Source organism: Lontra canadensis, unplaced genomic scaffold, assembly GCF_010015895.1.
Source record: "Lontra canadensis isolate GAN:19392208 unplaced genomic scaffold, GSC_riverotter_1.0 scaffold60, whole genome shotgun sequence".
Lineage (NCBI taxonomy): Eukaryota > Metazoa > Chordata > Mammalia > Carnivora > Mustelidae > Lontra > Lontra canadensis.
Genome location: NW_022631054.1, coordinates 193,898 through 216,622, shown reverse-complemented (window position 1 = coordinate 216,622; position 22,725 = coordinate 193,898). Strand labels below are relative to the sequence as shown.

Sequence of the window (22,725 nt, the reverse complement as noted above, 5' to 3'; positions counted from 1 at the left end):
ATGGGCTCAGGTGTTTAATAACTTGCCCAGAGTAAATCAGCGGATTTCAACATCCTTCTCCTGCTAAGAATGCATCCAAGCTCATGAGACTGCCCCAGGCACTGTTAAAGCGCAGTCTCTCTCTTCCCAAACTCAGCCCTTCTCCTGGTTCTCTTGTTGGGAAAAATGACCAGAAGAGTTATTTTATTAAAGGAAGAGTATAATATCAGACAACCTCTCAGGAAGCTCAGTATGAAACCAGCCTGGACAGAGGCCACAGGAAACTGGAAGTCAATCAAAGGCTGACTTTCTGGTCCTTCGAGAGGACATGTTAGGACAACCAGCTAGCTCAGTGTAGTTGGAAGAAGAGTAGGAGCTAGACAAGGGGCCTTTGGCTCTTTCCCAAAGGTGACAGAAGCTACCAGAGTGGGACCATTCTTCACTTGACCAAATCTTTTATTTAACTCCTTAGTGCCAGGTGTTTTTTGGGGGTAAGGGATATAGTACAGAGGTGAATTCAGAAAGCCCTACCCTTCAAGAGCGTTTTGGACAAGGTTAGTCATCAAAAATGAAGAGAAAAATAGGCTCAGAGGTTAAATAACTTGTTCAAAGTAAATAAACCTTCTCACTTGGCTTTCCTCTGCCTTTACCAGGGGTGACAACCAGCGTTGTCCTGGGAGAACTCTGGAGGTGTCCAAGGGCCCCTGGGCTGGTACCCACAGCACAGGTGTGGTTATTCCTGCGGGAAGGGCGGGAAGTAAGAAGTGTGTTCCAGCCGGTTCTGCTGGAGGCTTGGGGGAGGCAGGCAAAATGGGAGTGACACAGTGGGAGATGCTGGTTTATTCAGATCTAGGAGGCTGTGCTTGGGATACTGTTAGTCCCCTTCAACTCTTTAAAGTCCTCAGCAGGTTAAATTGTTAGCATCACAGCTCCCTGCAGCCCTGAGGACTCCACTGTGGGCCTAGAGACTCTCTTAGGGGATCCTGGCTGGCTTTCTGTGTGCAAGTCAGACAGATCAAAAGGTGGAGTAGAAAAAGACTGTTGATCTCTCCTGGGTGTCTCTGTGCTCAGCAAATGCCCTCAGGCCAGCCTTGACACAGCAGGCAGCTCTCCTGGTTTCCGGAGTCCTCTGATCACTGCAAAGACACAGGTAGAAAATTAGACACAAAGCTACCCCATTGGGGGGCTTCCTAGCCTCCCATTTGGCCAGGGTGTCCCCCCTTTATCATCTCCCTATCCCATAGCACAACTCTAGTTATCTCATTCCGTACAGGTTTCTAGGTGCACAGATGGGTAGGCAACAGATGTCCACAGCCTAAGAGCGGTCTTTTTTTGCTGTTGGTTGGGTAACGAGAATGGCTTCTCACTTCAGATACTTCCCATCTTAGCCTTGCCTAAGCTGAGTGATCCAGAGTGGAATCACCGAAGCCACTGGGGCCTTTAGCTATACAGGCTTTGGGGTCTTCAGCTGTTATGAAGGGGAAAATGATTTCTGTCCTCTCAGAGATGTGAAAAGATAAAGAGCTTTAAAGCCTTTGGAGGAGGGGCGCCTGGGTGGCTCAGCTGGTTAAGCATCTACCTTTGACTCAGGTCATGGTCCAGGGGTCTTGGGATCGAGCCCCGCACTGGGCTCCCTACTCAGCAGGGAGTCTGCTTTTCCTTCTCTCTCTGCCCCCCAGCCCCACCACTTGTGCTCTCTCTCTCTAAAGTAAATAAATAACATCTTTAAAGAAAAAAAAAAATAAAGCCTTTGGAGGAAAGCAAATGAGGAAAAAGTCATCTTCTTAAAGCTATTAATAGCACCTCAATCCTAGGCTTGGGGCGGGGGGCAGCTCCTCTGGCCTTCTGAGGGGTTCATCCCAGCCCTAAATACTCAGGGTTATCTGCAGGAGACACACATCTGAAGCCTGGAGCACATGCCAAAGTCTGTAGCAGTTCTCCCGTTCTTGTAAAATATGGCACCCCCATTCTGCCAGCTGTTCCAGCCAGTAATGTGGAGTCCTCCTCGCTCATGCCCTCTTCTCCCACATCTAATCAGGCACCAAATTGTCGTAGCTCTGAAAAGTCCTCGGATCCATTCACTTCTCTGCTTACTACAGGTCTTCCTCATTTCTTGCCTGGACTAACACAAAGTTTGCTAACAGGTCCTCATAATCCATAGTCTATTTTCCACTCAGGAGCAAGTGAAGTTTACATTTAATCATGTTGTTCCCCCCACCTTACTCCTGGATTCAGTGGTCTTCAGTGTTGACCTCAGAATAAGGTCCAGGTCTCCTACCTCACCTTGAACCTGCCTCAGTCCCACCCTCTGCCTAGAACATGCTTTGTGTCCTTGCCCCAGACCATCTCAAATACCCTGTGTCTAGCTAACTCTTCCTTTAGATGTCAACTTAAACATCATTTCCTCAAGGAGAACCCCTGGGTTAGGCTAGGCTGCCTGGTGTCTGACCTCACAGAACTCTGTTCCTTTCTTTCATAGCACTTAACACAACTGAAATGATGTATGTCATTTATGAGACTAACATCTGTTTAGTGTCTGTTTCCTCAATTACAAGCTCCGTGAAGTCAAGGACCAATTTTACCTTATTTGCCACTGAATTCCAGTGTCTAGTACACAGTAGGTGTTCCAATATGCATTAGCCAATGTGCTGAATAAAATTGGGGCACCTGGCTCGCTCAGTTGTTTGAGCAGCTGATTCTTGATTTTTGTCTCAGGTCATGTGACCTCAGGGTCATGGGATGGAGCCCTGTGTCAGGCTCTGTGCTCAATGGGGAGTCTACTCGAGGATTCCCTCTGCCCCTCCCCCTGCTCACACTCTGTCTCTTGCAAATAAATGAATCTAAAAAAATAAAATGAATGAAAGGAAGCATTTATGCTGACCTCTGCAGAGAAGCTTAGGATGAATCCTATCAGAGCACAAGGTATTTCTTTCTCAAAGGCAGATGGGAGCTAGTTTCTGAACTCCAACCTCACAGAGCCTGAGAGATGGGGAGCACCCGTGCTATACCTAAAGCTGGGCCACGAATGAGAAGCATGAAGGCTGCAGGAGCCAAAATCCCCTGGGAGGAATTCGCTCTCTCTGAACCCAAACTCTTCTATCTCAAGTTCTCACACCACAGTGTCTGAGAGGAAGGGACTGAGGTGGACTAAGTAGGCTCCAGAGGATGACAAGGGAACAGCTAATTCAGGCATCTTAATGCAGTTTTAGGAACAGGAGTAGTCTCCCAGTTTCTGGCAAAGTGTTCTACTTAAGTGACGGATCTGGGCTGACAGCCTGGCTGTGCCTCGTACTCTGCCTGGAAACCTCTCAAGTGAGTTGCCTTTTTTCAGGAGTCCCCATGTCCTCCCCAAGTTTGCCCTGGAACTGACAAGGCCTCCTTGAAGTGACAAGCTCCCTAGGTCTAGGTGGGGAGAAGCACAGGAGAGCTCATGTTCCTATCCGGAACTCCTACCTGCCCATCTCCTGCCTGAGACAGCAGCCAAAGACACTCACCGCAGTAGTATATCTCCTGTCGAGAGGCTGCTGCAGTTTGCAGTGAAGAAATGTCAAAAAGCTAAACCCCAGCAACATGGTTATGAAATTCAAGTCCCTTCCAGATAGGAGTCTCTCTCTCCTCTTAGAATAGAGAGCTAGGGTTGGCAGAACACTGGCTGAGAGCATGTCCTCAGCCTCAATGCTAGAAGAGGTTACAGAGATATTCAGTCCAGGGGTTAGAAAATTGATTTCATTCATTTTTTTTTAAGATTTTATTTATTTATTTGACAGACAGAGATCATGAGTAGGTAGAGAGGTGAGCAGAGAGAGAGGGGTGGGGAGAAGCTGCTGAGCACAGAGCCCGATGTAGGGCTCGATCCCAGGACCCTGGGATCATGACCTGAGCCAAAGGCAGAGGCTTAACCGAGTGAGCCACCCAGGCACCCCTTGTTCATTTTTTTTTTTAAGATTTTGTTTATTTGGGGGTGAGGGGGAGAAGGAGAAGGAGAGAATCTCAAGCAGATTCCCCGCTGAGCTTGGAGCCCAATATGGGGCTTGATCTCATGACCCGAGCTGAAACCAAGTTGGATGCCCAACCAACTGAGCCACCCAGGCGCCACAGAAAATGGACTTTAGAGGTCAGTGACTTTATCTGGTCATTACCCCTAAAAAGGTTTGGTCTGCTGCCTAAAGGCAGCCTCCTTGGAAGCCCAGGGGGCAATCAGACCAGGACAGGACTAGGGTGCAGTGCCTACCACTGGCTTTTGCTCCTAAGGGGCCTACAAGGGCTGGCTCAGGGAACAAAAGAACAAGTAGTTAGGCGGGGCAGTGCACTTCCTCCCCTTCCCCCAACAGCTGCTGTCTCAGACAGCTGTATCCAGCCTGTCTGCTCAGGCTATTAAATATTCATCAGGTGCTTGCTAGCTTTAAACATGTAGTGACTATTAATCCAGAGAGCAAGAGGTACATGAAGGTTCTGGAGAGAGAAAGGAAGGGCTCAGAAGCATCTCTGTCTCTTAATTTCAGGAATCTGGAAATGCGGAAAGGGGTACCCATCCTGTGCACCAAAGCTGGGAACTACTTTCAGTGTAAGCTGATCTTCTGGTGGCCAGAAGGGAGGGTGGAGACTTGGGTCTGAACTCCCGCTCTTGGGCCCTGTGGTCATCCTAACCAGGACTTGCCAGTTTCCCAGGATAATCCCCGCTTCACAGGGTTGTCTGTGAAATTAAATGGGTCACTGCATCTGCATAGAATTCCAGTGGAATTAGCACAGAATTAAGAGCTTAAAATGAAGGCAGAGACTTCAGGCATTGAGGGGAAGCCACACCATGTTTAACAATTCCTTAAGAGCAAAGTTTCTAGCAGAGGAAACTCCAGGTTCTGGTCTCCAGTGTAGAGGGTGGGTTAAAGGGACAGGAGGTGAGAAATCTCCCTTAACATATAAGGCCTAAAGTCCCACCCTCAAATAGCCCAAATTTCTGAGAGGAGAGAGGATTATTCTTTCTAAAAAAGGTTAGAATCAAAAGGTCTTCAGGCAAGTGGGGAGCAGAAGGCAGGCAAGGTGCGGGAAGAATATCCACTTCGCTCTCCCACAGGAGTGGAGCCACTTTATGGAAGGTTCTGCTCTTCTGCTTCTTCCCTCCTTCCCTATCTTGCTCGCACAATGGCAAACACAGGTGTGTCCGAGTCACTCTCATGCTCAAGGCCTTCAATAGCTCCCTTAACTTCAGAATCAAGTTCAAATACTTTGCCTAACATTTTGCTTTGCAAAATGGGCACTTACCTCTCTCCCAGCCTCTATTTATAAATTAACATTTACTGGGTGCTTACTACAGGTCACGCAGAATGTCTTTCATTCAACTGAATTCATTCAATCTTTACAACAATGTTGTGACAGAAATGATAATCCCCCATTTTACAGATGATGAAACTGAGTCTTGGGGAAGGTAGCTCGCCTAAGGCTCTAAAGATCGTGAAACTAACCCTGGAGGTAGCAGTGTTGACATTAGTCTGTTTAAAGCCATAATAAAATGCTGTGTTAATCTGTCGGCCTGGTGCTTCCTAAACCTTCTCAGACAGTTCCCCCAGGCCACTGGTATTAAGTACAGCAACAGGGCACAACCACACACTACTGAACTATTGAAGGCTTACTCTCTCCCATTAGACTGAGTTTTTGGAAGGTGGACATTATAAGCTGATAGAGACCCATGACCCAGAACAACCAGCAAATGTTCATTGTACTAGCAGTAATATCCCTGCAGAAGCAGCCTCCTACCAGGATAGAGTATGGCTGTACAAGCTCCTTGAGATGGTTCTGGCTGACAGGTAAAACTCCTTCTACATTCCAGCATAATCCTGTAGTTGAGACTGATCACAGACTGATCAGACTGCCGGAGCTCCGGTCCCAGCTGCGCTACTTAACAGCTGCATGACCTTGGGTAAGTTATTTGATTTTCTCGGCCTCAGTTTCATCATTGTGTAAAAACAGGACAATAATAGCTACTTTACAAGTGGAGAAGATAGTGAATGGCACATAGTAAAGAATCGATGTTAGAACTGACAAAACGCAATAGTAGTTAAAATACGTATTTTTCAGATTTTAACATCCCCCAAATCAGGACGCATTTTACACTTGATATGAAAACAAACTACCGTGTAGGTTTAATTGGCAACATTTTTTCTTTCTTTGCAGTACTTCATACATCTCATAATAAATGACCTCAGTGCCCATGAAATACGGTGTTATCTTCCGGAAGCAGCATGCTTTTAGCATAGAGAATGGACTCCAGTATACAAAAATGTTGCTAGGGACACCCCACAAATTCGGTTCTCTCCTCCCTTAGCCAGGTAGAGCTATTTTCTCTATGTCACTTCCTCCTCCTCTTACAAAGTGGGGTCAAGATCAATGAATGGGAAAAGATGGAAGAACAATTTAAATGACTACTTAGCAGTAACACTGCCAGCAAATAGCTGCTTGCGTGGGTTCACACAGCACAAAAACCTATCAAGAAAGAGGGAGCCCATGTTCTGCCTTGTGCAATCCAATTCCAGTACGATCTTTGGGCAAAGCCTTGAGGGACATAGAACTTCGGGGTTTGAGACCAGGCAGGGAGTACTTCAGTTTCAAAAACATGACCAGACATCGACTACCACAACACCTCTATCCCCCTATCCACATGGTACAGTAGACCTCTGCATGTGTGGACAAGGTTTTTCAGTCCCAACTCTCAGGCTGCTGTTCCTGAAACAAAACACAGTCCGAATCTGTTTCATCCTTAGTGGCTGGAAAGCCCTAGCAGCTGCTGATGCATTCTCACCTTCATTCTTAGCTTGGGGCAGGGGGTGGGAAGTGATGGTGAAAGCAAGAGGGGACAAACCCTGAGGCTTCTTGAGTAACTACCATATCCCTGGGTAAGAGACGGTGAGGCTGTTCCCTTAGCAGTGACAGTCATTGCCAGGAGCACCTGGAGATTCCACAGAAATCCTGGAGGGAGATGGAGAGAGGAGCAAAGAATGCTGACAGTGGGGGAAAAGGCATGTGCAGCTCAGCCTCGAAGCTTCTGAGGAACTACAGATGGCCAGGCATGGCAGCTAGAACAGCAAGCCTCATTTCCACTCTCGCAGCCTGCAGTGTGAGCACAAGGTAAAGATGGGGTTTGGAGATACTCGTACGTGGGACCAAATCCTAGCCCCATCACTTACCACCAGCTGTTAGTGGTGCCCAAACAATCCGGTCAGCTATTCCTTATCAATGAGTAGCTACTACATGCCAGAAATTGTATTAGTCACTTTTAAGTAATACCTACTTCAAAAGGTAGTAGATCTAGACCTCTGTGGTTAATTAGTGTGCCAATATGGATAAAGGCGCCAAGATCATTTAATGGGGAAAAAAGTTTTTTTTTTTTTTTAAAGATTTATTTTTTGGAGGGGGAGGGAGGATGTGTGCGTGTGTGCACATGAGCACGCATGAGAGCAGGGGGAGGGGGAGAAAGAGAGAAACTCAAAGCAGATTCCCTGCTGAGTGTGGAGCCCAACATGGGGCTCAGTCCCACGACCCCCAGGATTATGACCCAAGCCAAAATACACATTCAGATGTCCAACCAGCTGAGCTACCCAGGCAGCCCCAAAACAGTCTCTTTAATAAATGATGCTGGGACAACTGGATATCCACATGCGAAAGAATGAATATGAAACTCTGACCTCACACCATATGCAAAAGTTAATGCAAAATGGGTCACAGGCCTAAATGTAAGAATTGAAACAACAGGAGTCTTAGAAGGACATAGGTATAAATTTTCAGGACCCTGAATGAGACAATGGCTTCTTATCTAAGACAGCAAAAGCACAAGCAACAAAAGAAAATAAACTGGGCTTCATCAAAATGGAACTTTTGTGTCTCAAAGAAAATAAGAAGATAACCCATGGAATGGGAACAAAATACTTGCAAATTATCTGACAAGGGTCGCACACCAGACCATACAAAGAGCTTACAATTTAATAATAAAAAGACAAATAATTCAATTTGAATTGACAGGAGATTTAAATGAACATTTTTCCACAGAAGATACACAGATAGTGGATCAGGACACCAGTCATCAGGAAAGTGCAAATCAAAAAAAGCAGCAGGAGATGCCACTTCACACCTGGTAAGATGGCTACAGTCAACAAAGCAGAATAGCACAGGTGTTGGTGGGGATACGGAGGAATGAGGCTGGTGGGAATGGTGCAGCCTCTACAGGAAGAGTCTGGCAGGCCTCCAACAGCTGAGCACTGAATTGCTGTCTGACCCAGCAATTCCTCTCTATTAGGTGCACGTCCAAGAAACTGAAAACTTATGTCCACAAAAAAACTTGTACACAAATGCTCCTAACAGTATTTTTCATTACAGCCAAAAAGCAGAAACAACCCAGCCATGTCCATCAGTGGGTGTGTGGACCGAAAACACGCATACGATGAAACGGTATTTGACAATAAAACGAATGAGGTACTGACGGATGTTACAACATGGATGGAATTTGGAGACATGACGCTAAGTAACAGAAGAAAGTAAAAAAAGATCCCATAGGTTGTATGATTCCATTTATATGAAATGTCCAGAACAGGCAAGTCAACAGAGGTAGGAAGTAGAAGAGTGGCTGACCAGGGCCGGAGAAGGTAAGGGGACCGGGGGAGATGGCTGAAGTGCATGGGAATTCTTTTCTGGGGGTGAGAAACATGTTCTCAAATAGATGGTGGTGATGACGATATAATTTTATATCTATTAAAAGCCACTGGATTGTACACTTTATTTTTTTAATTTTATTTGAGAGGGAGAGAGCACGTGAGCGCAAGCAAGCACAAGCAGGGGGCGGGGGTAGGGGTGAAGGGAGAGGACAGAAGAAGGAGAAGCAGGCTCACTGCTCAGGAGGGGCCTGAGAATGTGGGACTCAATCCAAAGACCCCAGGATCATGACCTGAGCCAAAGGCAGACACTTAACCAACTGATCCACCCAGGCGCTCCTGAATTGTACACTTTAAAATGGGTGAATCGTATGGTTATGATTGTATCTCAATAATTTTTTTTTAAGATTTTATTTATTTATTTGACAGACAGAGATCACAAGTAGGCAGAGAGGCAGGCAGAGAGAGAGCCGGGAAGCAGCCTCCCCTCTGAGCAGAGAGCCCGATGCGGGGCTCGATCCCAGGACCCTGAGATCATGGCCTGAACCGAAGGCAGAGGCTTAACCCACTGAGCCACCCAGGCACCCCTTATCTCAATAATCCTAATGTGTCTTTTAATCTGTAGTAATAGAAGCTAACCAGAGGCTGCAGGCTATTAGGCTGCCTACGGGCAGCATTTGGCTTGCCACAGAGGTTTTACAGGGACTAATACTAATCAGAGCATACACTAAACAACCGCTGGCATGTAAAATCCAAATTTCTAGTTTTTCTGGAAAATCAGATCTACCAAGTCTAACAAAAAAATTTCTGGAGCTGGAAAAGAAACATGACTGAAATTGGACTTCAAATGCTTGACACGATCCAAGGTAGAACCACTTCAAGTTACTGGAGTGACTCATTTAAAATGAGGGATAACTTCTAATACTTGGAGCTGTCTTAAATGAGATGGGTTGATGGGTTGCTTTTGGAAGTAATACGTTTCCTATCACTAGTGCCAAGTACTGATACATGCCACAACAAGGATGGTCCTTGAAAACTTTATGCAAAGTGAGAGAAGCCTATCACAAAGGCACATATTATACAACTCTATAGAAACAGAAAGTAGGTTAGTGGTTGCCAGGGACTGGGGAGAGAAGAGAATTGGGAGTGACTGCTAACAGGTATGGAATTTCTTTTTGGGGTAGTGGGAATTTTCTGGAATTAAACAGTGATGCTGGTTGCTCAGCACTGTGAATATTCTAAAAGTCACCAAACTGTATACTTTAAGATGGTTAAAAAGGTAAATTTTAAGTTATACGAATTTTGTATTAATTAAGAGAGAAAGGTAGAGAAGACCAAATGAGATTGTCCTTATTAGCTGCTTAGGATAGTATCACAGTAATGTTAGCTACTATTATCAACTTCATTTGATGATAAAGAAATGAAGCCCAGAGAGGGATTAAGGGTTTGGTTCTGTCAAAACAAAGACCAAGGCTAGGATGAGGCAGAGTCAGGACAGGTCCCCAGTCTTGCCTGGCTCTAAAGCTTATAGTTCTGTAATAAACATTCATCGGTAGTGACAGAAACCCATAGAAAATACTGGGACCAACTAAGCTCCACATTCAAAAAAGGCAGACCACTGGCAGACCTGGGTCTGCCAACAATAAAACCTGTTTTCCCAAGCGCAAATTACAAGCCGAGTGAAGAAAGAAGCATCCCCCAAATTCTGCTCTTCAGACTACCCTAGAAGAGTTGGAACTAATTCTCTGCATTCAGGGACTTTCCTCTAAAATTGCTTTGCCATTCATGTAATCCATATCAAACCTAGGACTTCCGTGCTCAATACACATGGTCCTCTTTAAAGTCTCCACATCTGAGAGGCTCCTGGGAGAGGCAGGTTGGGAAGACACCATCTTCAAGAAGGGAAATTTTACCGATAAAGGCTGCCTATGCCTTTGACCTCTCCCTAGTTTGGTCTTTTGCCTTTGGTGTTCTCCTAACCCTAACAACTCACCCAGGGGCAGAGGGAAAGATCATCCAGCCAGTTCCTGGATGGCTTCAATCAGCAGCCCCCACCTACCCCAATCAGGGGGCTAACCTTTCTTAGAGAAGGAACACTAATATTTACTACTTATAGAACACCAAATTGGTGGGCCTTATATATAGTAAAACTCAATTCAGTCTGCTGACCACTGTAAGGTGTACATTATCACTATCTTCCTTCCTAGACGTGGAAATAAGAGGTTTTAGGTCACTAAACAAAGAAAAGTCGATTCAACTCTGTTAGGTCTCATGCCCTCTCTACTATGCCACACTATCCCTTTCAGAGTGTCTCCTCAGGGTGAGAAATACCCCTTCCTTAGATTAAAAGCGATATAATGTGGAGAGTATAAGTGTTAGGTTCTGACAACAAACTTGGGCTTGGTTACTAGCCAACCATACTAATTATGTGACCCCAGGAAGTTATTTAACCTCATTAAGTCTCAGTCACTTCTGTCATACATACATAATACTGGACAATTGTTGTTTGTCTGCCCAGTATCCATTCCCTTTTCCTAATAACACCCTGACTTCCTTTGGAGGAATTAGTTTTTTCTTACCACATCCTGGTAAGGTATGAACATGTGACTTAAGCTAATACAGTCTGACATTCCCTCCCTAGAACTTGAATCTCAAGGGAAAAAGAAAGCGAACAGCTAGAACTCACTCATTCTAGCAACAACACCTAAACAGCTAGTCCTGGCTCCAAGAACATTCCTGTGGTCTATCACTGATGTCCCCGTTCTCTGCAGCCAATCTGGTTCCCATGTCAGATTTCTCCAGCCTTCACGCTAAATCTGCAAGTCCTTAACATCGTTCTAATAAATTCCTTTTTATTTACATCAACCGGTCACTTTGCTGCTTACAACCAGTGAATGCCAAATGAAACACTGTCCCATTAGGTTATTGACAGGATAGGGTAGGATTCAATAGATGGAAGTTGACGCTACAATCATCACAAGTAAATTCAATATGGATTGTAAACCAACATATGAACACGACCGTGTTGTAAATATGGTACAGATCACATGCAAGAAAGACCTGCCCACGGATCATGTCCCAGGCCACCTCCTGGGAAAACTATTTCATAGTTAGGATGAAAGTCCCACATCCTCAGTAGAAAGCTACCTTAACGTACCTGACATGGGTCTTCACTACCCATTCTACTCCAGGAAATGCCTCAGGAGTTTTCAATCACCTGAAAACGGAGAAGTAAGAGATCAGCCTTTTGAAGAGGAAGTTCTAAAGACATACAAAATAAAAGAGAGAGATCCTGCATGCAGTTTACACATTACAGGAGAGAAACATGCAACTTTAAAGAAATTTTAAGTAACATTTCATTGTGAATATCAATATGGGGACCTATAGGGCTCATCCTTGTACATTTTTAAATAGCTGAGCAGAAAGCTTGACTTTGGGGAGCAGCAGGTCTAATCTACAGTCATTGAAATTTTACAATGTGTCATTTAAGATGTCAGACTTTGTGCCCAGGTTACATTACAGTTCACTTGTGATGGGCAGGATTATTAAGAGTTATGGCTAATTTATGCGGCAGCATATGGTTTTTCTTTTTACAGCTATTTTTATTAAACAAGTTTTGCAAAGTTTTAACATTAAAATTAACAGCTAAAGAATTGTTTATGCAAGTTGCTGTCACAGTTTATGTAAAAGAGAAATATGTGCTATTAAAATCAGACATTTAGGTTACCTTTGGTTTTTTGCGATGCATGTTAGCTTTACACATCCTGATTCTCTTGCGATAATTTTCCTTTAAAAAGGGGGGTATAGAGTGATCTCTTTTCATCAAAACAAGACATAATGCCCTGAAAGCTGACTTCAAACCATGGTTGAAAATTCAGTTATTTACACTTTATCACAATCTACAAATACATTTTTTTGTTGGTGTGTTTTAAAAAAGAAAAAAAATGTCCATCATGCACTGCTGCAGGCAGCTTGGCACTTCCATACAAGAGGATTTTTCACCCCCGAGCAGTTTAGGTGGCTCCTTTAGGGAAGGCACGAGAACCCTGAGAATGAACAGAGGAGTGGAAACAGGTCCAACCAATTCCATCATTTCCTCTCTTGGTCTCTCAGGAGGGAGAGTTCAGAGCCAGCCGATCATGCCAGATCCTGCCCCAGCCCAGCTGATTTGTTAACAGCATTTCTGGGATCGGAAGGGAAACCCATAAGGGCACCCAGGGTTTGCTGAATTGCCGTATCCAAAGGCAGGTGCTATCCCTTTCCAAGCTCACGGACATTATTTGGTGTCATGCTTAGGGCCACCTAGGGGCTCTACAGAGGTGCAGACGGGGTGGCTGGCACTTTAAACACTGAGGCCTATGTATGGAAACCAATCCAAGTTTCGGCTCAGTTGGGTTTTTCTCTCCAGAAATTAGAGCTTGTGATAGGATGGGATAAAACTGCTGTCAAAACAACTTCCAGGGGGTGAAAAAGCTTTGATTATTTTAAACTAAAACTTAACAACTCGATAAACTTTTTTTTTGGTAAACTTAAAATAAAATCCCCCCCACCACTTTTAAGAATATCTCCAACTTTTAACAAGCCCATTAACTTTAGAGTTAATTTAAGTTTATTTGAAAGAGAAAACTATTTTATTGTCCACCCAAAAAAATGACAATTCATCACATTTACTTTGATTAAAAAAGGACTAAACTTTATTGACAAACTGCTGCAGACATTTTGACATAAGTTTAAGCTACCTATTTAGGCAGACTTACACATGTAGCATTTAATCTTCCAAGAACAAAATGGGAGGACGGTACAAATCCAATTAGGACTTTAACTTATGTACAAAGTGGATTTTGATTCCTTTTTCATTCAGCTGCAGTGTCCCTTTTTATATCATGCTAGTGTTGAGACATACTTGACTAACTACCTTGGAAACAGTTCAATATTGACAACCGTCACTTAAAAAAATCATCAGCTTTTGGTTCCAGTGTCCAAGTGAGCTTTTCATGGAGTGCAGAACCTCAGATGGACAAAACACTTTGTCTTTTTAAATACTGAAATTTTAAATTATTAGTGCTATCACTGAAAGATTTTTCATGGCTAAAAAGCTCTGCATCAAATTCAATCCAGGTGGCTAGCCCCTCTCCCCAAATCCACCTCTTCAAAACCTGCTCCCCACTAAGTATCTCTCAACACTGTATGTCTGGGGCTAGATTTCAAAACCCACATAATGAAAAACTCAGTTTTACAAACCTAATTTTGTTGTTGTTGTTGTTGTTTTAAATCAATTAACGTTAAAAATTGCATCAACTATTTAATTCATGAGGATCTTTCATATTAAAATTTAACCTTAAGATTCAACCGCCATGTGCTTTTAAAGGAAACATTTTTAGAGACGTCTGAGCTCACTTTTACATGGTGGCACCTACTGCCGTTAACGTTGTGATTTTAAATCTTAAACAGCCCTGAATTTTGAAATGTAGCCTAGTTTGGGATTCTGCAACTACAACTTTACGGGATGCCTCAAATCAAAACTAAGAGAAAGTTAACAAGTCTTAAACTTCAGAACCTTTAAGCAAGCAATGTCACTTTTGAAACTAACAGGTTTGTGGTTTTTTTTTTTTACTCAACTTTTTTTTTATTATAAAAGGTACATTTCTGTTTATATTTAAACAACAAAGAAAAAAGCATCTACACACTTAAAAAATTAATTCGATATTCCTAAATCTATTTTAACTCATTTTAAAATACTACATACAGAAGCCAGAATGCAGAGTTAAGAATGAGTAAGGTGGGGAGAAGAAGGGGACCACGAAGAAAAACACTTAGACAATTACTTGTCTGTTGTGGGTAAAGCAACAGGAATCCTGGGAGATACAAGAAATCAGTAACAACTTTGCTCATAACTGATATTTTCCCCTCATGTTTGTTTTTAATAACGTCCATATGGGTGCTCTCTGTATGCTCCCTTCACCGGCCTAGCTGGAGGGGCCTTCAGCGACGGCCTGGTCCCATTCCAGTCGTCTTGGCCTGCGGGGAAAGCAAGAACAGTTTATAAACCACACGCCATGGGCATTATGGGAGGAGCAAGAATAGGTCATCTGGTAAAGATCACCAAAGACACCGCTTTACTTCCAGTGTCTTGCCACGTCCCAGTGGTCCTTGCTTTTTGCTCTACTTGGCTCTCCTGAACAGCTTCATTTCCCAGCTGTAGGGCAACTCTGAGCAGACAGACAGAAGGAAACGGCTCAGAAAAGGCCTGGAGTCATCTTTAGCAAATATGTTCTCCACAGGCCATATGATCTCTCCTCCAGCCCCCAAATCTGGATAAACCCAACACCTTGCTTGAGACAGTGAGGAAATGAATCTCAGTAGGTCTGCAACGCCCTTTTTCCTGTTCCCAATGGAATTGGGCAAAGAAAGCCTCAACTGGGCAAAGAAAGCCTGTGGAACCTTCAGGAAGTCAGACTGGGAGCAGGTAGCTCCCTTTCCAACAGCAAATCAGGTTTCCCTGTCGAAAAGTGTCCTCCCTGGGAGAAGTAAGCAAGGGCCGCATTTCATGAGGCCTCCCCATCAGCAGAGCTGCTCCACTGCTCTGGCGTAGGGAAGCAGTACGTGTTTATAGCACTGATACGGAGAATTCACTGTTTCCTTTCTCATGCAATAGTCCAGAGAAGCCAGACAACATGGTTGACAGCCCCAAATGACTTTCTTGTGTTACAGGGAAAAGCCTGAAAGAGATGATCATTTACTTCTACAGCTGACCTCTTATGAAAAGTTGCTGCACGTATGAGCTCGTTTTCCCACTCGCCCCCACAGGCTACCCATGCCAGTTCATCCCCAACGCGTTTCCCCAGCTGCCTGCATTCAATCTGAGCCTCTATCACTGTAAGTCTAAAACCTCTACATGGACCTCAAGTCCCAGAGACCCTATCTAAGCCTATTTTTACCCTTAGTATAACAGGTACAGCCATTACTTTCCAAATGGCTTCTGGTACTAACAAGACAGTTTATTTTTGTAATTCTGTTTATAAAGGCCAAAATCATAACAGATTAACTGTGGCAACATCACACCAGGAGCAGAAGAGGCAGCTTGCCTCTTTCAGTGCAGTCTCTTCTCAGGCAAAACAGAAATGGAATTCAGTCAAACACACACAGAGGCAGCATTGTGCTGCCTCACCGACGGGAGGGAAATACTCTGGGGCAATCCCACTGCCCTTCTAAATACTGGCCTACGAGAGTGGAGCAGTGTTACTGATGGCAACTGTCCAGCACCATTTAGCTAGAACTGGTAAAACGGTTTCCCTAGGCAAGCAGCTGACTGGCTACTACAGACTACGCTGACAAGTTAGGCTCAGCTTGTCTGCGGGAGCTCTAGGGGTAAGGGGAGACTGTTAACTAGTGTCTTAAGATGAACTGTCAATTGCTGAGCCCCTGGCCAAGGACTCTGGAATTCCCTCAGGTATGCTGAAAATACCTTGCATTTAAAAAGCGGCTCTCTCTGCACCCACACGGAACTGCCTTTGGGGCCCATTAACATGGGGCCATAATTGGCACTCGAGGACACTCTTGAGCAATGTGTTTTCAACTAAACAGACAGTTCGGTCCTGCTGCCATTCCAGCCTCTATAGCTCTCTTGGGATCAAGTACTGAGCTGAGATGTCTCCAAGCTAGGAAGGAGCTTGGTGCCAGTACTGCCCTGAAGTGGCCCCAGCTCCTACTGCCCGAGATCTGAGATGACAGGCAGGATGCTTGCACCCAACCTGCTTTTGCCTAGCTACCTGCCATCTGGTTGGTTTCCTTTCCGCTAACACTTCCTCTACACTGAGATTCTTTTCACTGAGATCCAAAATTCTTCCTCAGAATGAAGTGGGGTGGGGTGCATGGGTGGCTCAGTCGGTTAAGCATCTGCCTTCAGCTCAGGTCATGATCCTGGGGCTCTGGGATCAAGCCCTGCATTGGGATCCCTGCTCAGTGAGAAGTCTGCTTCTCCCTCTCCCTCTGTTGCTCCCCCTGCTTGTGCTCTCTTACTCTCTCTCCTCAAAATAAATAAATAGAATCTTAAAGAAAAAAAAATGTAATGGGGCTGGAAAATAAAATTGGATATGATGTAGTTCTCAGTATCTACCGTGTGGCCTAGGCACCAGCAGCAAGGGCCCTGCAACATGACCTAGGCCTGGCAATCTCCCCGGTCTAAAGGAGAAAAGGATCAACATCAGCTTAAAAGTCTGCTGCTCCAACCAGGCCTAGCTGGACCTGAGCCCTAGTCTAAGACATCTGCTTAGCCTTCTAAGGGTAACCCCATCTCACCTTAAGAGCTCCTCTTTCTATGGGACACCACACAATTGCACTAAGAATGGGATGGCTACTGTCCTATCAACATCTCAGCTTTCTAAAGGTTCCTCTTTCGGTGTGTGACTGGCAGCCCCTCAGTAATCCAGTCACCAGCATTCCCGCAGACACTTACTTGCACACTCTGCCCACCATGGAAATAAAGACATACCATAAGCTTCGTAAGAATCCTGAACCTCCCCATGTCCATAGTCATAATATTCTGAGTCCCTGGAAGCCAAAGACAAGAGTGTTAGAGAGCTACAGACTAACTCTACTTCCATTTCCCCTTCCTCCCACATTTCAGGCATTTTACTACATGTGTAGGGCAGGAAAATGCTCATTTTGCCCCATCTCCAAACCAGAAAATATTTCCAAAACAGGTATGTGCTGTGTACTTCAACAACAACAACAAAAATTACAACCATTGCAAAGAAAAATGGATACCACATAATTTAAAGTGAAAAAGCGCAATCCAAAACTGACCATCTTAATCACAGTGTGCACACACACACACACACAAATTTATAGGGCTCTCTGGAAGAGAGTAAACAAACATACTATTCTGTCCCCACTGTACAATTATGAAATACTTTTTTAATCAATCACAGATAAAATACATATACACAAAAACGTTATTTAAGAGTGCAGAAAATAACCTAAGTTATGGTAGTAGGATTCTAGCTTCCTTTTAAACTTTAATGCACCTTTAATGTGGCAATAATACATCAAAACAATTTAAAGGCATTTTCCCTTCATTTCCATGTGGTCAAAGCTCAGGAAATGTTCATGTTATTCCCAGATTCTATACTATAAATTCAGATACACAGGGTGCCTGGGTGACTCAGTTGGTTGAGTGACTGCTTTCAGCTCAGGTCATGATCCTGGAGTCATAGGATCGAGTCCTGCACTGGGCTCCCTGCTCAGCAGGGGGTCACCTCCTCTGACCTTCCCCCCCTCATGCTTGCTCGCTCTCAAATAAATAAAACCTTTAAATAAATAAATAAATAAATAAATAAATAAATAAATAAATAAATTCAGATTCACAGTTCCCTAAGCTTACAGATCTGTGTGCCTTATAGATGTGGAAAGGAAAGGAGATACCCCCCAAAGGGGAGACACATTGCTCCGCAGATGTGTGCTACCTAAATCTCTCTGTTGTTCCAACTCCCTCCATCCACCCCAGGACACGAAACAGTACTTCTCTTGCCTGACTTACCCTTGGCTCTGGCTGTAATAGCCTTCGTAGCCTTCATAACTCTGTTCTGCATATGTGTCGTCATACCCCTACGACAAATAAAATGAAAAAGAAAGGCAAAATCACACAGAATGGGGAAGGTAATTACATCCCATGGGAGGATGGTAGGCTTCTAGATTAACAGAATGCAGAATTTTCCCCCAAAATTAACACCCGCTGGTAAAGAGTTGACAGAGAAATTTTTTTTTTTTTTAAGAAAAAATGAAACAAAACTGAACCATCAACCAAACCAATCCACCCTCCAAATTGTGGGCAGGAAACAAGGAAAAGTGTTGAACTTGAGCATTATCAGCAGTACTAGTGAAAAGACCCCTTATTAAAACACTGTCTATTTGTCAAGGCACAGCCTACTTCCTACTTCATCTATTCACATGTAGTAAACTATGCTTAATATGGAAAAATCTTCTCATAGTTTAACATTCACTGCAAAAGAAGAGACCAGACTACAGATCTTACAGGCAGTCCCTGCCACCTACACCAAGGGCCAACAATGCCCTATCATTCAACTTCCTTTGGCAGCCTTCTAGCTATTGGGAAATGGCACACTGCTCAAACTTCTTACATATTCTTCATAGGTTTCTGGTGCAGGGGGTGGAGGCAAAGGTATCCTCTGGATGCCTGCTGTCCGTGCTCTGGGTGCTGGAGCACCCCTCACTGTAGGTGGGGGCGGCACTCCTCGAGTTACCGTGGCACCTCTGGTGATGGCTCCTCTCACGGGTGTACCACGTACCAAAGCCCCACGAGGTGGTCCAACACCACGGCCCCTGCAAGAAGAAAACGTTGGTTTTTTTTTAAAGATCTTATTTATTTATTTGACACAGAGAGAGAGATCACAAGCAGGCAGAGAGGCAGGCAGAGAGAGAGGAGGAAGCAGGCTCCCCGCCAAGCAGAGAGCCCGATGCAGGGCTCGATCCCAGGACCCTGAGATCACGACCTGAGCTGAAAGCAGAGGCTTTAACCCACTGAGCCACCCAGGTGCCCCAGAAAACGTATTTTAAATGGAGATTTTAATACATAGATAATACTTTCATGTTCAGATTTCTTTGCAAATTCTGGAGCCAGACAGATCCCACAATGCCTTAAGCAGACCATTATTAAAACACAGAGGAAAAAACAAATGAACAAACAAACAAAATCCCCCAAAAACCCAAAGAGGTGGGTAAAGGACCCATACTGGAGACTGCCCAGGTTCCCAAGTGGACCTGTAAATGTTTCATCAGTGTACTACTTTGGAAAGTCTGAACACTCCATAAAGGTCAGTCACAAAAGGTAAACTTCTTACTTCTAAAGCCAGAGACCATTCTAAACTGCTAGAACTATCCAAAATTAAAAGACCAAAAGTTTCAACAAGACTGCTGCACTTGGCTATGGCCAAAGGACCTAAGATCTACTTAATTCCACTCTTGCTGGTACAAATCCTGAGGCCCCCTTCTAAGACGGAAGAAAGAGCACCACTAAGGGAGAAATGGTACCGGCCAAACTTACATCCTGTTTCTAGTTGTTTCCATCATTTTTTTACCTGGGAACAGGTGGAGGAGGAGGTGCAGCTCCTCGGCCTCTCACTGGCACCCCACGTCCGCGAGAGGGCTCCGGTACTCCATTCAAGTAGGAAAGCTCTAGAAATTGCTCCTGGCAGATATCATCCATCATATCCTGCAAATGAAAGATAAAAGGATTACTGGGCCACATCTCTACCTTCTGTTGAGAAGCTGTCCAGCCCACATAAGCCTTGGATACTAAGACCAGTTCTGAATGCCCAGATGAAGTCTCAGGTCATGCATTTTCTGAAGTCAAATGGCACCCTACCTGTCACCTCTTCGAGGAAAGTCCTGATGGCAGACCCCTCATTATTCGGCTGAAGCTTTTCATAATTAGTCCCTACCTGGCTCTCCAGATCACTTCCATCCACTCTCCACGGATAAACTCCTTTCAAGCCATGCAGAACCACCTGCAGTTCAGAACCTAGCATACTTAGACACCCATTCTTGCAAATAGCTTCCTTTTCCTAGAACAGTAAAAGCTGCTACCGTTAATTAAGCTCTACGCACTGGGTACCTTATAATAAGCTTGCTATAGGTTTTGCAGTTTAATCTTCAAGGTTACCCTGAAGTAAGTAAGCAGGTTGTCCCATTTTACAGCTGGGAAACGGAATCAGGGCATAAAAAGCCACCAGCCTAAGAACAGACAGCTAGTAAGTAGCAGACTTGATGTGAATTCAGAATTACCTGTCTCCAAAATCTAGGCTTTGCATCATCTGACTACACTGCCTTTTTTGTCTACCTGAGAGACTAATGCACTCTTAGAAGACTTAATCTAAAATATTCTTCTTTTGAAAACCTTTCTTTGATGCCACCCCCACTCCCTCCTCTTTTTCCACAGCACCGTGTAATTTTCTTGACCCAAGCACTTACCACGTCATTCTAGAATTGTCTTTCTCACTAGATTGTGAGAAAGGAGCCATTTTTGTAACTTCAGACCCAAGCAGAGTATTAGGCACCTACCAGATACTTAACAAATGTTTGGGATGAACAAGGAACCTGAGGCTCAGAAAAGTGAAATAATAACTTGTCCAAGATGACGCAGATAAAGGTCCCAGTCCAGTGCTCTTCCTACTGTACCAGGAAGCCTCTCTGGTACAGTTAATGGTTCTAAGGGGAAAACGGAGGCTCTGGTCATGGATGCAAAAATAGGCTCACTTTCTTTTTCTTCACAAGAGGGAAGAATTGAGTCAAATGCCATTTGCAAATCTTTTCACATATTTCCTGATGAGAGCCATTCAGTTTTAATACTCCATGCTTTTTATATATCCCAGGTGGACAGAGCTTCAAGAATAAAAGATTCTAGTCACCACAGAGATGCCCCCTTCTCCAACTCTTCACCTCCTCCTACCTTGCACATTACTGCTGCTTGAGACACACCCTGGAGAATCAAGTGACCAGTGACGGCCCATTTGCCTGGATTCTACCAAATGCTACACCAATACCAAAGACACCCAGATACGCCTGGCAGACATATTTTTCGAAGATCCACTTATATGAAAGCCTTGTAAAGCTATTCCTTTTGAGAAATAAGCTGAGACTAAGGATAAAGAGGAGATATGTGTTCCCATACGGCCCTTCAGACACTGGGAGGCTCAGGGTGCTTCAAGAGAACACCTCAAAAAGAGCAAAAAGAACTCCCTCAAGGGAAATTTTACCAGCTCTGAGGTCTTCTCTAGGAGATTTTAAATTGGCTGTTCCATGTTTGAACATTCTAACGAAGACGAGGTACTTGGAAGCAAAGCAGCTGCTGAGACATCTGAGACAGTGTTGGAATTCTTAGAGCTCAGCATTATAGGTACACACTGCCTATAAATTTTTGCTCTACCGATTCTCACATCCTCTGACAACCACATTTAGTTCCAACTCCTCATTCTGCATACACAAGAAAGCCAACAACTGTATCTCACCTCCTCTTAGTTTTAGTGATGAAAACAGGAAGCTTTCTCGACTCTCGTGAAGAGTATTTCCCATGCTTCCCAAGGTTCCAGATTCATGCCTGGTTATTAAATATTCAACTGTAGTATGCGAACTCTGGCAACCAGTAAGTCTTGCTGAGCAAAAATCACACCATTTTCTACTTATTCAAAGAATGGACCTTCTGACCAGGTGGTAATAAGCAAGACTTAAGGTAACCTGGGCTGTCCCAACTCTTCGTGGGCCTCCGTTATACTCTGAAAGAAACTGCACACCTATTTGTTTAATATCATCAACAGTCAAGCCTATAACAATCACACCTCTTTCAAATCAAACCCTATGTAAGAAATTCCTTCAGGAGAGAAAGCTCTGAATACCCCTAGTCAAAATTTCATCTATTAAGATTGGAAGCTAGAAGCCGCTTGCTGCTATCTTCTACACTCTTCAGAGTCTAGAACATAAACCCTCGAGTGCAGGGGGTTTACAACCATCTTAGCCATTTTCCTATCATAACTTCCTAGTTCCACACTAGTACCAACACACTTAGCTCAGTCAAGACTCTGTTAAATCTTTCTTAACCAGACGTTCAGATGCCAGACACACTGTGGTCCTAAGATACTAACAACAGATCCCGGTATATAACTAAAAACACATTAGATAAGGAGGGGTAGAGTGGCTTTGGGTACAGTGCTTTGAGGACTAGGTAAAAGTAACACACTACCTCAGAAAAATGAACGTAAATAAGGAATTTGGTATGCAATCTCAGGCTACGCAGAGATTGTGATTCAGAACCCCTGCCTCATTAGCAACAGCACAAGATCCCAGTTCTCTCTTGCTCAGTGATACAGGATGTGGATTTCCTTACTGGTACTAGGAACTTCTTGACTTCCTCCATAGCATGGGCCATGAGAGCATAAGCTTCACACGGGGGTCCAAAGACTTCAATGAAGACATGCAGATCCATATTCAAGTGGGCGTATTTGGGGTCTCCACCTTTGCGCAGCTCTTCCTCCTATGGAAAAACACAGAAAGACATCATATCACATGGAATGGAAGAAAATGACACTGTTACGTCCAG

At 44.2% G+C, this 22,725-nt stretch overlaps 1 protein-coding gene across 2 annotated transcripts in view; it reads right to left on the bottom strand.

Annotated features, from left to right (window-relative positions):
• Positions 1 to 454: 454 nt before the first annotated feature.
• The window catches only part of KHDRBS1 (KH RNA binding domain containing, signal transduction associated 1), a 40,184-nt gene continuing 17,913 nt past the window's right edge, over positions 455 to 22,725 (bottom strand). The window contains exons 4-11 of one of the 2 annotated variants that reach the window (XR_004384970.1): positions 22,513 to 22,659; positions 19,712 to 19,845; positions 18,755 to 18,956; positions 18,154 to 18,221; positions 17,107 to 17,165; positions 14,441 to 14,633; positions 11,773 to 11,832; positions 455 to 1,115 (exon numbers count right to left, since the gene is read on the bottom strand). Coding sequence is in view for 1 of the 2 variants with exons in the window: in XM_032877051.1 (XP_032732942.1) it covers positions 14,536 to 14,633; positions 17,107 to 17,165; positions 18,154 to 18,221; positions 18,755 to 18,956; positions 19,712 to 19,845; positions 22,513 to 22,659 (708 nt within the window). In the remaining variant the exon portion in view is untranslated. Of the gene's footprint in view, positions 1,116 to 11,772; positions 11,833 to 13,286; positions 14,634 to 17,106; positions 17,166 to 18,153; positions 18,222 to 18,754; positions 18,957 to 19,711; positions 19,846 to 22,512; positions 22,660 to 22,725 lie in introns of those variants that run through there. The other variant, XM_032877051.1, reaches the window with a different exon arrangement.